This window comes from Scophthalmus maximus, chromosome 3 (genome assembly GCF_022379125.1).
Source record: "Scophthalmus maximus strain ysfricsl-2021 chromosome 3, ASM2237912v1, whole genome shotgun sequence".
NCBI lineage: Eukaryota > Metazoa > Chordata > Actinopteri > Pleuronectiformes > Scophthalmidae > Scophthalmus > Scophthalmus maximus.
Genome location: NC_061517.1, coordinates 15,902,880 through 15,918,556, shown reverse-complemented (window position 1 = coordinate 15,918,556; position 15,677 = coordinate 15,902,880). Strand labels below are relative to the sequence as shown.

Sequence of the window (15,677 nt, the reverse complement as noted above, 5' to 3'; positions counted from 1 at the left end):
GGGGTGTGTTAAGAATATTCCGAGACTGTGCTGAGCCTATATATATCATATATAGCAGCAAAGTGAGCAGGGGAGTCTGCAGCGCACCTCATCCACGTCTCTCCCTTAAGAGCGCTTCACTGGCCCCAATCTGATGCTAATAACTTCTTTCGATCCCTTCGGTTTTCTGCGTCGCTATTATAGTGGCTAACCGAACCAGGTTACTTACACAATGCCGGGAGGATTTCACAGAAAGTCTTAGACAGAGTTGAAGTGCATTCAGTGGAAGTCACGTGGCATTTTCTTTTCTTTTCATTGTTGGGATAAAACAAACTTGTCTTGAGTGGCGCAGGGCCTCGGTCTGCTGCTCTTTATCAGAAGAGTAGATTTGGAGGAATAACAAACACTTGGGGTTCGGAGCTGTGCGTTTACGCGTTCATTTGCGCACCGCCTGCCTGGACCGAGCCACATTGGCTCGTACGCACCGTGCGCATGTCGGCCCAGGAGCGCCCCTCCCTCCACGGGGGCGCGGTCTTTTGAGCTTGTGCCGAGATGTGGGCGTTTCGCCGATTCTCCTCGCTGCAAGGTGCCATCCTGAATGGAGAGACACTTTATGACGTCCCTGCCCGGGCGGCGGAAGAAAACTCTCAAGCTTGACAAACAACCGACACACACTGGTGCTGGTTTGGTGTCGCGCAATGCAACGTGTGCGCAGTGTGTCTGGCGGTGACACGGACTGCTGGAACGCTAGAGATGTTTGTTTACGTGGGAAAGTTGAGTTTTTTCAGATAATACATTTCACGAATCCCTTTGGATTTGTAGGAATACGCAGCGTAAGAGACGCAAGAACGGGGCTATACCTGACAGAGTGTTGAGTGGCCCGGTAGAAAATTCAGTTTCAACTTCGATCACACATTTACAGGGCTTAGTGTTTTTTTTCTTTTCTCATTTTCTAGGCTGCGTGAGATCTGCAGGGGGGGGGGGGGGGGGGGGGGGGGGGGGCAGGGCGTGTAATGTGTCGCCTGTAGCAGAAAATCCTCGCGTCTGTTCGACAAGCAGTTGATTTGAGCGCCACTGTTGCGGTACTTACGCGTGAAAGCAGAGAAGAATGGAGGAAATGACGGGACATTCCCCTGGACCTTGTTTCTTCTTGTTTCTTTTTTCTCTTTCCACAAAATGATTTCTTACTTGTGAATAAATCCGACGTGCTGAATTGAGGCCTAATGGCGTTTGAAAACATGGCACAGTCTCAGAAATGTATATGGTGGATTTCTCAAAGGGGTTAGCACAATGTGATACATGTAAGATACGTTGGTCATATAACATAAACCTACCGCACATTAGACTTATCATGTATTTTATTTTTCTTTCAGTGTGAAAATCTTCAACATGCAATTCGGATCTTCAGCACAAGCAGTTCTTTTTTTATTATTTTTATTATTTTTGTTGGGGGGGAGGGGGCCAACAAACAGAAAGCAGCCCTTTTTAAACAATTATGTATTATGTATGTATGGGCAGTACAATACCATACACAATAAAGTTACAAACATTAGAAGATGACTCTCCTGACTTTTTTAAACTAGATCCTCCCACCCACTACCAAAATGTATGTTTACTACTTGAACATGCATTTTGCTTTCCTTTCCTTCTGGCCGGCAAATTTCTCAATGCCTCTCTGGTTAAAGTGTTATTAATATTATAAAAATTTAAGTAAAAGTAAAAAATTTGAATCAAAGATTTCAAAGTGAAAAATAATGCTGTAATGGTAATAAAGAGAACTCATACTTGTAACAACAGTCTGGGCTTTATACCACAAAGGGAAATTGCATCAATAACTCAAGTCAAACACTTTTTCTTTTCTTTTTTTTTGGTCAAATTTGAAGTCGAGAAAATATCGGCCACCTATTGGCTACACGACACCTTATCGCGTGCCAATCAGCTTTGAATGAATAATACAAAAAAAGACAACACGCTCTTTGTTTGCCAATTTTATTATGAAAATATAACATATACAGTGTTGCCCAAATAAGTAATGGCATATTGTGAACATTCTATACAGTGCAATTATAAACATTCAGTCAAGTCGTATACAGCTCTCCACCAGCTCTACCAAGGCCGCCACACGTCGTGCCGAGTGTTCGCAGCTTCGTCTCTGTGGCCGACGGAGTGACGCTTCTTGTGACTCATGGGACTTCGGTCGTGACTGATCTGTGTGGGCGCCTGTTCGGCTCCGGGTGACTGCCGAGCCTCCTCGCTCGGTGGGAAACGACCCTTGCTCCCACTGTTGACTGTCGGTCCTTTGGACCCGGCCGTGATGCTCTCCTCGGGCCCGGTCGCCGGCGGGAGGAGCCTCCGCGCCCCGGCTCGGACCGGGCCGCTGTCCATGGTGCTGGAGGGAACCTCCCCTCGTCCCCGGGAGCGGCAGAGTTCCCTGGAGAGCTGCGACAACATCCAGCGGTCGCCCCCGTTGTCCAAGGTGTCCGCCATGATCAAGTACTGGTTGACGTTTGCCAGACAACTCCGGAAGCCGGTCTGGTGATCGGAGAACTCGGAAGCAGCGGCAGTGCCTGGAAGAAATTGAAAGACATCGTAAGATGAGAGACGCACAGGATCTATATGCGGTATTGCGATGTGCGTAAAGTTCCGCTTGAATCATCCATAAACCCTGAGAAGGCCGTCGAATCAGGACAAAGTGGACCAGTTGCTCCTGATTCAACAGCCTTATACGATCTGGATGAATGAGAATCTCAACAGACATCCACGGACTTAAATCTTAAATGGGTCGAGCATTTGAACATTCAATGGCCAATACTCACAGCTCTGGATCTTTTGGAGGTTCCTCAGGTGTTTCACAGTGAGCTCCAAGATGTCGGCCTTCTCCAGTTTGCGCTTTCGAATCTGTTTGAATACATAACATTATTGGGACGGTGTTCTTTTGAACATTACTATAAATACATTAATTGGAATTACAACAGATCCAACAGTTACTTTTAAAGCAACATCCTGTATATACTTACGTTGCTGCTGTAGAAGTTCTCCAGGAGAGATTTTAACTGGTCCAAACACTTGTTTATGCGAGCTCTTCGTTTCTTTTCCATGACTGGTTTGGATACCTGTTTAACAAAAAGAAAGGCGGGTAAATTAATACTACACACAACACCCTTCATTGAAGTTCAAATTTTCCATCCTCAAAATCCAGTTGTCCTTATGACAAGTCGCTCTGCACACCTTGTGTCCAGTTTTGAGTTTTGACTTTTCCGCGCAGTCTGTCGTCGCCACCATGTTTGGTTTCCCTTGAAGTTATAAGTTCTGTCCCTCTCTGGCGCACGAATGGAGGAGTTGACCCCGAGTGGATTTATATAGAGACACCCACTTAACATCTCAATGCAAACAGTCCCGCCTGTCTGCTGCGCTCAGACGAGGAACACCGGCGTCACTTGACAGCCAAAGACCAACCAGAGGCTCAGATCCAACACATGAACTGATGTTTGAAAAATATGTTTAACTTTCTGAATGTTTTGTCATTTATAGTCTTTCCTTTTCCAAAATTCGCATCTTCTATCTATCTATCTATCTATCTATCTATCTATCTATCCATCTATCTACCTATCTGTACAGTACATATCTTGATGGTCACATTAGGTACAGACAGCCAACACACAACGTGGGGGGGACGCCAACAGAGAAGCGTATAAATCATAAACATAATGGGTAATCATAGTGGTTCTTCGTGGTGAGCAGTGTGGCAACTATTGCCTCCTAGTCAGTCTTTTATGTGTGAGTTTCACGCCACCCGCTCGAAGGCAGCACCGTGGTAATTCCCTGCGTGTCCCCCACAACATTTCGATTTTCTGGTGGCCAACATACGGTCACACCTGCAAAGTGTCAGAGCCCCCCCCCCCCCCCCCCCCCCCTTATCTGCTTAGCTCGGCTACTTTAAGGCTGAGGTACATGTTCACACTGTTGTTTTTTACACTCACACCAGTCATGTAACCGCGAAGTTTTGGGGGAAAAAAATGTGTTAACGCTTAGACACCAAGATTCGTTCGCCATTGTGCGTCTCCAGGTTTTGTCTTCATACCAGGCGCACTGGGGCACCGAGGAAAATCGCGGGCCGCCCCTTGTCCTCGGTCCCTCGCCTCCCGATTTTCCACACTGCTCCCTGAAAGGAGTGAAGGCTTGGGAAAGTCATACCAGCTGAAACAATGTATGGACTATAGATGCTCACTACACACACACACACACACACTCACACAACATACGGACCATCTGAAAATACCACAGAGCTGCAAGGGGAATTAAAATCCCCACTTATGGAATGTGAGGCAGTTGTTTCAGGTATACAACTGTTGGTCGTATTATATTAAATCTGTCGATTGGTTATTTTGGGTTTAGTTGTATATTTCCATAACGTCAAAGATATGAAGTTTGTTTAGATGGTGTTACCATGTTACCTTGCAAGTCTTCTTGCGTGATCCGGTGCACAATGCGTGTGTAAAGATGGCTGAGGGCCTTGGCTATAGGAGGGGTATTTGTATTCAGTCTGGGGAGAGCGCCCATGAAAAGGGGCCAGTTTATAATGGCGCGCCATTGATCTTTTCTTTTCGTCTGCTTTTGTGACCACAAACGTGTGGGCATCAAAAGATTCCCCTCCACTTCTGAAGTGAACAAACATAGCAGCTCTTCTCTTCATTCCGCGTTGATAACATAACGTATAGGATTCCTGTTCAATTAGCTGTTTTGTTATTTCCCAGGTCTAAATTTGCAGATTCAAATTTTTGACTGCTTTTAAAGTGAGTCATTTTAGGATGTTGAAATGATTTGGTTTTAAAACCGTGTTGAGACTTTGCAGAAGCTGCGATGTGTCTGAGACACTGAGGCACGGGGCCTGTCAGGGCTTGGGTCGTACGACACTAATTGCGTAAAATGTACCGAAACATTACAGGCCTCGGCGGTGGTGCCATACATTGACGCGTTTAATCGGTATGAAATTTGGCTGAGGTGTGTAAGTCAGCTCTCGGGCGTCCTTTGTCCGAGCTGAACGCCACATTATCTGCGTTCTTCACGCTTGCTTTTAACACCAGACCGTGGAGCGCTCCGAGTCGTGGCGCCACAAGTCGCCTGTCTTGTCATTCTGCGCCACAGAGGGGACGATTTCCCCGCTGATTACTCGGTATAATTTCAATTAGTGTTGGCTTTCCTCTTCGGGGTCAAAAACGAGAGGGGAGATTCGCTGAACGCCAGGAGGGTTTGGTGTGTGTGTTCTTAATGAAAATGACTTGCTCTGCACAGTGATGGAATGCAGACACACTTTAAAAACAATTTCCCCTCCAACAGCCCCTCACTTCTGTCCACGGTCAACGTTGTCATCTATCCATGAGAATGGCGCAACGAGAAGCCTGTGTCCCAATTTGACGTTATAATGCAAGTGCCGTTAAATGACAAGTTAAGTGTATGTTTCTAAAAAGGCTCGGGGCCCTCGCTCCACTTTCACTTTTCAGCCCCAGGTCATTCATTAACCCTGTCGGACCTTTGTCATGGATGCCTGCCGGCGGGCTCCGGACAATGCCGCTGTAATAATTGGACTATTGGGGAACTTGTTAACAACAATTAGTGAGGCAATTATGCAATTACTGCAATAAACTATTTTCTTCCTGGAGGCAAACTGAGACATTTGCAAACCAATGGTTTGGACTCAAACGGTGGCCTGTACTTTAAAAGAAATGCAGTGGATATCTACATCTTCCATTTAGGAGAGTTCTGAGGAAAACACTAGGTGGGTAATTGTGTTTAAGAATGACAATAGATGACAAAGAAGCCAATGTTTAGCACCGTGTACCTAAAAATTCATATAAAATGTCCCGTGCTAGCTCCAAAAACAACACATTAAGGTTGCACAATCTAATGACATCACCTTTAACTGTGTAATAATCACACCTCCGTGTTAGGCTGCAGCCCGTGATTTACCAATGATCCATGTTGTAACAAGTTTCGTCCATATAATGTAGATATTTTAAAATAAATGCATTGCAATGCAATAAGCTATACCATGTCCGGACGCCACGGCAGAACGCTGTTAAAATATGCACACACAGCCGGCCCATAATTTGGCGCACCGGGAGCGGAGCAAATCGTTGAACCGCCTTCCATTCACACGAAGCCGGGGCAGCACTGGTGTGACCAAAACGCTCATTGTGAGTAACAAGGGCACAGTAAAAAAAAAAAGAGTTGGAAAAAAACGCAGGTACGTGGACATGTGCACTGGAAAAAAATATTGTAAATATGGACGATTGTGTGGACAGCCACGCGACGGACCTGTCGACGAAGCTCTGGCCAAACATCAAATAGAAATAGCATCATGAATTTCTATGGAGTGGTCCTCGGGTTATTTAAAGACTTCTTACTTTGGTTAGGGCACACAATGGCCACTGTTCGCCTGTGTGTGCCGGGTGACCGCATGAAAAGACCAGAGGTGCACATTAACATCGCTTAAGGTTTTTTCAGGGGCCGAAATGAACTGACTGGAAAGTAACTTTATAACTCGCTGGAGGATGAAGCCTTTGTCGCGCCCTGAACTGAAAGACACAAGTGCCTAACAAAAGGGAGGGCGCCATTGTTAAACACTAAAGCGCATGGGCATTGATGCGCCTTGAATTGCAAAACATCTGCCATTTACTCTGAGCGACTTGAGGGAGATTAGAATGAGAATAACCAACCCTGGCGCACTGACTTTAACCGCGCGTAAAAACAACAGGCATATGACCAACGTGGAAATGAAGCGTTTGGTTGGAGATTAAAAGCACATCAAAACAAACCTGGAGGAAAGTCTCATGGCCTTTTCTCTGCAGGGCCCGTTGCATTATCCTCGCTGCTGATCGCACTCCCCCGCATGCTGATACACTGCCGTTGCCAAGTAAAACATTCTACGTGTGCTGGAGAAGTTGATAAACGTAGTTCCACTAAGCCCATTTTAGATTGGGCTTGATGGATTTATGATTATGAAGTACGGATAGTAGACCTGATGATGAGATCCATCTCTTTACGCACATGCGTCAGTCTCTGTCAGCCTATTGGAACAATGGCGCACGGACTAAAAATTAACCTAAACGAATTGTCATGGCTGAAAGGAACCCGAGTTTGTATTGACAGCGGGTCGATGTAGAGATATTCAAGCCCACTCAAAAATGAATTAATTGGCTCATTAGCTATTGGCTACTCTGTTATACTCATATATAAACAGGAACCGCAGTGTTTTATTGGGGTAAACTTCGCCTAATCCATAACAAAACTATTGATCAATAAATGTGGCCATGGGAATAATAGGGATTTTTTTTTTTAAGTTTATGGGAATATCTCAGCAACAGCATCCCAGATGTGCAGGTTACCTATTAATCAAGACAAGACACATTTAAAGACAAAGCCCATATGGCCACCAAACGCCAATTGCCTCCAGTTAAAGTTCGTTTTGTCTGTGCTGTGGGTGCAAAAGGAAGAACCAGTCGCTGGCCAAGCTTTTTTTTTTCCCAGGGCTTTCCCTTTATCTGGCCAAAGTGGAAAATTGAAAGGTACAAGTGAAAAGCCACGGGGCGTTCCTCCGATTTTCCTCGCTCCATATTTTGTGAAACAGAAATGATGTGCTCCCCCCTCAGCAGAAGCGACTTTAAGAAAACAACAAATCCCTAAAAAAAATTAAATCATGCAAGGCACGTTAGCCGTTAAAACACTCAAGTTTTAGATACTCATAATTATTTTTTTTTTTAAATATTTAGACTGATTTAAATTCTAAACTATTGATCTACCTGCGATTTTAAATTTGTCTTATTGTAAACACCCCGAGCCATAGAACCGGGGCAGACCACGCAAATCTTGGCACGATGGCCACAAGTGGCTGCAAACTCTGCGCGGCAACGTGTGTGGTGACTGCCATTCTGAAATTGGTATGAAATTGTCAATTTGTTGGTGTCAGCGTTCAGCTCCCCGGACGCGCCATATGCCATGCTAAGTGGCACTATTTACCAATTCGTTCCTAGTTTCACGGTCCGTCCTCCCCTTCTCCCGTGTCAGGAAACTGAATGGCCACAACAAAATGGCAATTTACCCTCTGGAACTGTCACATACCCCCTGCGGCAGCGCCTTTTCCGCTTCACTTCATATGGGCACCGCGGCCTCACTGAGCCTCACGGCGTGACACTTCAGATGGAGGGGAATTGGTGGGCAGTCGTATGCGGATGCTCCACTTTCACTTTGCATGACATAGAAAATTGGGAAAGGCAAGGTGTATTACTGGGTGACACTCTTCTGAAACTCATCCAAACAGAAAAAAAAATACATATAAAATAATACAAAATTTATGATTTGGAGATCCCTGGAAAAAAAAACCCACGTTATTTGAGGTATTGGGAGAATGGAATTATATGGTCACCTATTGAATTATCCACTTGCTTGTCTGTGGGGATATTCATGCGTCCAGAATGGTTCATAACAACACTCAGTGTCATGTCAGGCATCCTGGTGCAATGAAGATGTAACTCTTGGAGTCCACTGAGGCTCTTAGAAAGAAGAAGAATATTATATTGTTTACCGAAGAAGATAATTCATAAGTTCAGCAGCGTCACATATGTCTCATTTGCTTCAACTGTGCTTATAATAAACCATTGAAACTCACGTATTTACTTGTGATGACAGAGGTGGGAAAACGACACCATCGACTTTATTCACACAGTGTCAGAAGAAGTGGATTCCAAAACAAAGGAATGAGTGCCAATAAACAAATGGAAAATTAATTTGCATAAGGGTAAAGACATAAAACTCACTCAGCCCCCCCCCCAAAAAGGTGAATCGATTGAAGAATTTTAATTTGAATTAAGTTGTGTACTAAGCTTTGCACCAACTGCTTTAACATACCAAACCTCTAACCTCACTTTCACATCTACACAAAAACTTATTCTCTCAGTGTCAGAGTTGATTTTGCCTTTAAAACTCATTTCACATGATCCAATCTTGTATCATGTCCCAACAAAAAATATGGTTTGATCTGGCACTGATGGGGTGGAAAATGAAAACTCTATGTCTATCATTGGACTTTAACTTTGGTGGTTGCTGACAGCAGAGGAAAATAAAGTCATAAGTAAACATTGTTACTGTGAGGTAGTGCCATCATGTGGCGAGATTTGCATTACAGCAGCAAACTGAACAGTGCAAATTCCATATTATATATAGATATATTTGTATTATTTTATCACTCTATTTTTTTAACTAAAAAATCTGAATGAGAACAGGGATTTAACAGAATCAACCTCATAACGGATAACTTATTAATTCTTGTTTTTAAGTAAATTTAATATTGTGCTTGTCAAAACATTCCATAACATACTCCTCATAAAATAGCCAAAGGTACATGTATAAAATTAAGCCAAACCCTTGATAGAAAAAAGTAAAGAAGACATATACTTAATACATAAAAAAAATATGAGTATTGTATTACTAGTTTTCAGAAAGCTTGCGGCAAATTACCTTTTACTATTTACGGCAAACATATTTATTGGAGTCAGCTACTGGCTAATTGTCTTGGTATAATTCTGAATGAGACCTTGGAAGTACTGCTGAGTGTTTTTGTGATGTTGGAAAATGATGATGTAGCATTTTGGCAGGAAATACCACAACAGAAAGGAGTAGAGGCTGGAGAGAACAGCCAACGCATTCAGTGTCTGGATGTACTTGCCATGGTAAAGAACATATACAGTAGCAAAGATGATCCAGGTGAGGATCAGCAGGAGCAGGCAGAACGTTATCGCTTTGGCCTCATTGTAATTTTTTGGGAGGTCTTTTCCCATGTAGGAGAAAATAAAGCAAAGGGAGCTAAGACATAAAAGTAACATTACAGAGCAAGAGAATGCTTTCAGATTCACTTCACAACCAAGTATGATTTTGTCTGGGTACCAAAGTGTGTCCCTGTAGGTCTTGGGGGGTCCAAAAGAATGGCCAATGATAAGAAACAGTGCCTGAGCAACAAACGCCACAGAGATGACCAGCCACTGTCCGTGATATTTCATCCACCAACCGTGGAGCTTGGGAAACTTGGCAGCTATTTTGAAAATGCAAACAATTTGAAAGGAGCGCACGACAAAGCATGCGATACAAACAGTGTAGAACAAAACGAGCGGTAACAACCTCAGGACACAAAAGGAGACTGTCGGTTTACCAAAGTAGAAGAACACACTGAGGCTACACAGGCTGAGGCAGCCTAAGATCAGGAAGCACATCGGTCCCCCAGCAGATCTGACAACAGGTGTGTTGTAGTTCATGGCAAAGAGAACAGACGTGGCCAGTGTGATGCCCACCAAGGCCCAGGCCCCGAGCATGATCAGTACAGCCCCACTGTCTGTGAATGGGATGTACTCCACCGACCGCACACTGCATGATGTACTTCCCTCTGCAGACCATTCTGTCTCCTCACACTTGATGCACTTGTAGGGATCCTCTGTTTAACACGAGAGAGGGACAATTTGTTGATAACGTTTTGAAAGGGTAGAAATACAGATATATAGTCATCACCAAGTTGTATTTATTTTTCGTTTATTTATGTATTTTTTTTGTTCTTCGTTGAAGCAGCGTTACCCTTCTCATCTGTCATGTTGTCTGCTCTTCTAACATGACCTTTTGTCTAATCTAACCTTACTTTTATTTTTGAATAGTATTAACTGTCTTCGAGTGGTCGGAGTGGAAGTGGAAGCTTGAAGTTGTCTCCATTTGGATGTTAAATCAGATATAGACAACGTTTTGGTGTAAAGTTGACATTATGATATTAAAACTGAGTGCACAGTGTAATGGCGATAGAGAAACGACACCAGCCAAGCTTATATTGGTCCAAAGAGTCTTACACTTATTGGACATTATACCTCTTGGCCACCTGGACGCGGTTTTCGCAGAGAAATTATGGCTTGATTTACTTGATTGATCTACTGGATCAGTAAGTAACACATCCAGCCTTCATACTGATTTTGCCAGACATTTAACTCAAGGTTATTTGTTCAAAGGTTGTTTTATGCTTTTGACAGTCGCCAGGCTGCGGGCATTGAGTTAGCCATGATGCTCACATTCCTTCTCCATTATCTCCAAAGTGGTGTCGACAACTTCCTCAGGAGCTCCGAGGAAAAGTACCTGTGTCCTTACCGACATGTAGTAACTGCAGCGTCTTTATTACCTTGACCAAAAAAAACAATACCACCTGGAACCACAAGGGACACGAACAGTTGTCTGTTGCCTCTTTAATTTCTCTCAGCCGTGAAAGAAGCTTAGCAAGTGTCAGGTGCCATCTCTTATCTAGCAGAGCTCTCTCTCTGCTTCTGCCTCTCATGTGTAATCACTTACCTGTGCTGTTGACATAAGTTCCAATCGAACAGATTTCACAAGTGAAGCAGCATTTGTGGATTCCCAGTTGATGTTTTTCATACCCCACAGGGCACTCTGGGGAACATCGTGAAGTTGGCACCTGTACAGGATGGGTATTGAACAATGACTAAATATAAGTGATGCAAAAAATAATGCAGTGAAGGGTGGAGGCAAATACGAACAGGAAAGTGTTTTTTGTAAAATGTAACCATTCTTATAGACACTTAATTTGTAGATATGCCTGCAGATTAGACTACAAGCACACCCACACATTAACAGCTATTATGAAACAAATGTAAGTGGTACATATGAAAAACAACCCAGAACATTTTAATAATCATGTACTGTTGACACACTGCACATATTATGATAAGGATGTACGCACATAAATGTGGAAGGAACAATACACAAAAAAAACATTTTTTAAAAATGAACATACTGTACACGTTTTGATATCTATATGATGGGGGGGGGGGGAGTACTTACGTCTCTGTTTGTGTGCCACTCTATTTTGGTGCTGTTGATGAAGAAATTGACGAATGGGTGAACTTTATAATAGCCGATCTCCTGTGCATCACCACTCTTGTTCCAGAAAACTATAGAATAGGATCCGAACTTTGGATCACCATTTTCATCAAACTCAACACTCTGGTTTAAAATCGTAAAGTTGGACTTCTTCAGCTCTGCTAGCACCTGATGTGGACACACAGATTTCAGGTAAGCATTACTTGCCTGTGCTCACAGTGGATACTGAATCAGGGTTTTTTCACAAGTCGGACACTGTGGCTCCCAAAGACAAAGCTTGGACAAAGCTTTCATATGTTTAAAATACTGAACAGAGGGTGGATTTGTAATGTTACATCACAAAGGCTATGAGCCAAAAAGTAAATCATCAAATTATTTCCATACTTACCATGTTTGGGTACACGGCGATGCTGTCATTACAAGTGCCAGCTCCACATTGCAGGACATGGTGTAAGGCGTGAGCGATGGCGTATACAGCAGAATAAACAGTGAAAGAGAAAGATGGGTCTGCAGCAACCACCTCCTCTGCACTCAGGCCACTGCAATTGCAAACCTGATTACAAAACCTCTGCTGTTCTTCGTTTTCGAGGTGAGTTTGACTTTTGGAAGAGTAGATAAAATCACTGAAACCAGGTACCCCGACTACTGTCTGAGACACGCCAAGCACAGTTCCAATATTCCTGATTCCTTTCTTCTTTGGGAGCCTCTTGTTCAAGGCCCATCCGTCATCTGCTATCCAGACTTTATTTGTGACGTTCAGTTCTATCGCTGATCCAATGAGAGCTTCAGCATACACTTTGGGAGCGAAAACAATAATGATGCGTATTTTCTGTGCTTCTATCTGTTTGAACATTTGGGAGTAATTTGAATTGTCTTTGAGACCTTTGGTGAACGCCAGGCAGATCTCAGTATTCGCAATCAGCTTCATGAACGTCTCAAGTCCATCAATGCCAAAGTCATCATCGCTGTTAAGGAAAGCGACCCAGCGCCAGTTGAAGTGTTGCACAATGTTAACAATAACTTGTATGGTGTCTTTGTTGGGATGCACTGTGCGTAGGAAAGAGGGATATTTCATTTTTTTTGAAAGGACAGAACTGGATGATCCATAACTGACCTGCCAAAAGAGTAATAGTGAAATAAATCATTTTCAGCATCAATAAAACCTGAAATATAACTTTGAAACCCATTTCAGATCAAAAGAAAAATAAATTGGCAAACTCACCATAGGAATGAGATCCACCATGAACAGCGGGGCTACCGTCAAGGCCTGAGTGGTCGTGAAAGGACCAACCACGGCTATCACGTTGGACAGGTTTGACTCAGGTCCTTGATGCTTGTGTGGTTCACCCCAAGCTTGGATCAAGCCATTGACTGAGATTAGGTTTAAAATCGCTGGAATATTTTGTGTATCCGAACAGTGGTCAAATATCTCATAGCCAAGAGACACATTTGGCAGTAGGTTTGTAGAGTTATTGATTTCCTCTACAGCGAATCTCATCAGCTGAAACCTTCGATAGTTTGGGAGAAGGAAGGGTTGACTGCAGACAAAGAAGAGACAGCAGGAGAGTTCAGTGGACTCAGTGTAGCTTCACATACCTTCTTTTTTCACCAATTTTGCATCTTGAAAATAGAAAAGAATATAAAAACATGTACATTACACTGGTTGCTCTTCATTGGTTTAAATTTCATAACATATCAATTCAGAGTTATCATAAGACTCACCTGGAGCAGTGGATGGCTTCTGGTCTGACATGATAATAAAGCACATTGACATGATGAACATCAAAAAGTCCTCCAATCAAATAATCTCCCTCCAGCTGAAACTCTGAGGCTCGAACGGTGCACTGAGTCGAGGCACGGAGAAGAGATCCCAGCAGACACAGAGAAACAAGAAAATGTTTCATACTTTAGTTATCATTAACCATTCTGATGTGACCTATTCTGAGATTTGCCTCTGCCTTTACTACATTATGAGACTAGCCCCAATGAAGATTTCCATGCATGTGGGATGGAAATTCAAACCTACACATGGTTGAAGAAGAACCTGCAAATCAGTATGCAAAAGCATCCAATCTGCTGCAGACTTCCTGTAATGCGTACTGTACGCACAGGGTTTAACAAAGATCATGAGAAAACAAGTTTTACACATAAATATATATACGACAAACACAGAAAACATGTCTATGTTTGAAAAAATCTTGGACACAGCTTCCTGTTGCTTTTCCATTTAGCATTCCTTTGTCTATACCAGCCCCCAATGTTTTAATGTCTAATGCAAAAAGAGTGAGAAAAAAAAGGCAATCCATCAAGGAGTAACTGTAAATTGATTTAGTTTCGACCTGTAGATTTCAAGACTAACAGTATGGTTACATAGGAGTTTTAGCGTGAGAAGCACCATAGCAGTGCAGCAGCTTCTAAAGCACATGGATGGAACAAGAGCATTCAGGGCATGTCCGGAAACACACACCTACTATTTTGATTGCAGAAAAAGTGTGGCTGGGCCAAGTGCATGCTTCAAAAGGATTCTACTCAGTCTCTTTAGGGGGAAAGTGCGACCAATCTGAGTGATATCTCCACTTCCACATGGCTACAAAATTTCAAATTTCACTCATGTGTTCAATGAGCAAAATGAATACATTTACAAAAACACATAAAAACAGTTAGGAGAAAAACCAACCTACTAAAACTGTCCTTCCAACAAAGCAGAACATAGGTAGACTTAGTGAATTTTAGGCAAATTCTTAATGCTAACGATCAAATCTCCCTAATACAAAAATCCCCATGCACAGATTGCAACCATCGGTAGGAAACAAGTGATTCAGGGGTGTAGTTAAGAGATTTTGGTCAATCAGACTTGGAGAAATCATTGGAACAAGCCTCACAAAAAAAGTTAGAGAAGTTTATGACAAGAAAACAAAAATGTTTCTTCCACCCATAATATTCATTTCATTGATAAATAATTTTAATGACCAAATTGAAATGGACCTTTAGAAGAAAGTTTTACTATTAGAAATAAACTGACCAGGTATAGATGAGCCTGTGGGGTCACACATAATTGTGTAATCGTATACACAAATTTAATGAATTCAACCCAGTATCTTTTGTTTATACATGAAGACCACCTCCTCTTACAAATTATCCAATCACAATTTATCATTGCACCACAGAATTTGAAAGAGGAAATATTGAAATCAACACAGTAGACGAAAGTAATAAACGACCAGAGCTCTCACCATAATGTTGAATTCCTCTTGGCAGACGTAAGGGCTGCAGGTCCTCACAGGGTGAGACCTGATCACATGGTGAAGTTAAGGTTAAAGAATCATTAAAAAAGATGAGTCAGCCACAAGACTGAACCGTTGTTCAGCATTAAGACTGAATATTAAATTGAATCAAATAATCTCCATTTTCAAACATTCACGATTGAAAAATAATATGTAGTTTATTAAAACATAAAAATGGACTTATATTATATTATAATTATTAGAACTAAATAAAACAACACATGAAGACCACAACTTTCTCATTTCATCAGATAGTATATCAATTATTATGGTTTATTTTCAAGATGACCCAATTACAGTACAGCTGGCTAATGTTCGATAGTGCAAATCTGTAATAACAGTGTATGGGAAATAGTTATTGACAAAAAGGTGTGTAAAGTACTTCACCATGTTTATGGTGTGAAACAGTCATTACTGTAATGTATTTATATATTAACATCCTATTTATTTTGGATTTTTATCTCCACCCACCTTTTTCATGACAACCTTTTCCAAAAT

The 15,677-nt window shown here is 42.4% G+C and overlaps 2 protein-coding genes across 4 annotated transcripts; both read right to left on the bottom strand.

Annotated features, from left to right (window-relative positions):
• Positions 1-1,969: 1,969 nt before the first annotated feature.
• her3 (hairy-related 3) lies at positions 1,970-8,526 on the bottom strand. Of its 3 annotated transcripts, XM_047331087.1 has the most exons (5): positions 8,402-8,526; positions 8,098-8,221; positions 2,997-3,092; positions 2,796-2,877; positions 1,970-2,546 (listed from the first exon to the last, which is right to left on the bottom strand). In XM_047331087.1, the coding sequence occupies exons 3-5, from the start codon at positions 3,075-3,077 to the stop codon at positions 2,086-2,088; spliced, it is 624 nt and encodes a 207-aa protein (XP_047187043.1). In that variant the 5' UTR covers positions 3,078-3,092; positions 8,098-8,221; positions 8,402-8,526; the 3' UTR covers positions 1,970-2,085. The 3 variants fall into 3 exon arrangements, with proteins under 3 accessions (XP_047187043.1, XP_035502253.1, XP_047187042.1); XM_035646360.2 differs by lacking the exons at positions 8,098-8,221; positions 8,402-8,526 and adding an exon at positions 6,795-6,912; XM_047331086.1 differs by lacking the exons at positions 8,098-8,221; positions 8,402-8,526 and having other exon boundaries at positions 2,997-3,843.
• A 186-nt stretch (positions 8,527-8,712) lies between these two features.
• LOC118317554 (taste receptor type 1 member 1-like) lies at positions 8,713-15,569 on the bottom strand. Its single transcript, XM_035646357.2, has 9 exons — positions 15,562-15,569; positions 15,129-15,186; positions 14,918-14,932; positions 13,618-13,739; positions 13,118-13,433; positions 12,284-13,009; positions 11,857-12,063; positions 11,350-11,470; positions 8,713-10,459 (listed from the first exon to the last, which is right to left on the bottom strand). Exons 1-9 carry the CDS (start codon positions 15,567-15,569, stop codon positions 9,531-9,533), a joined length of 2,502 nt encoding a protein of 833 aa, XP_035502250.2. The 3' UTR covers positions 8,713-9,530.
• Between the last annotated feature and the right edge of the window lie 108 nt (positions 15,570-15,677).

Coding starts and splice junctions, on each gene's coding strand:
- her3 (XM_047331086.1), bottom strand. CDS start 3,146: ATGAAGGGTGTTGTGTGTAGTATTAATTTACCCGCCTTTCTTTTTGTT. Junction 2,878..2,996: donor AGAACTTCTACAGCAGCAAC/GTAAGTATATAC, acceptor GTATTCAAACAG/ATTCGAAAGCGCAAACTGGA. Junction 2,547..2,795: donor CCTCCAAAAGATCCAGAGCT/GTGAGTATTGGC, acceptor AATTTCTTCCAG/GCACTGCCGCTGCTTCCGAG.
- LOC118317554 (XM_035646357.2), bottom strand. Junction 13,434..13,617: donor GAAGCCATCCACTGCTCCAG/GTGAGTCTTATG, acceptor CTTTGTCTGCAG/TCAACCCTTCCTTCTCCCAA. Junction 11,471..11,856: donor AGTGGCACACAAACAGAGAC/GTAAGTACTCCC, acceptor CATCCTGTACAG/GTGCCAACTTCACGATGTTC.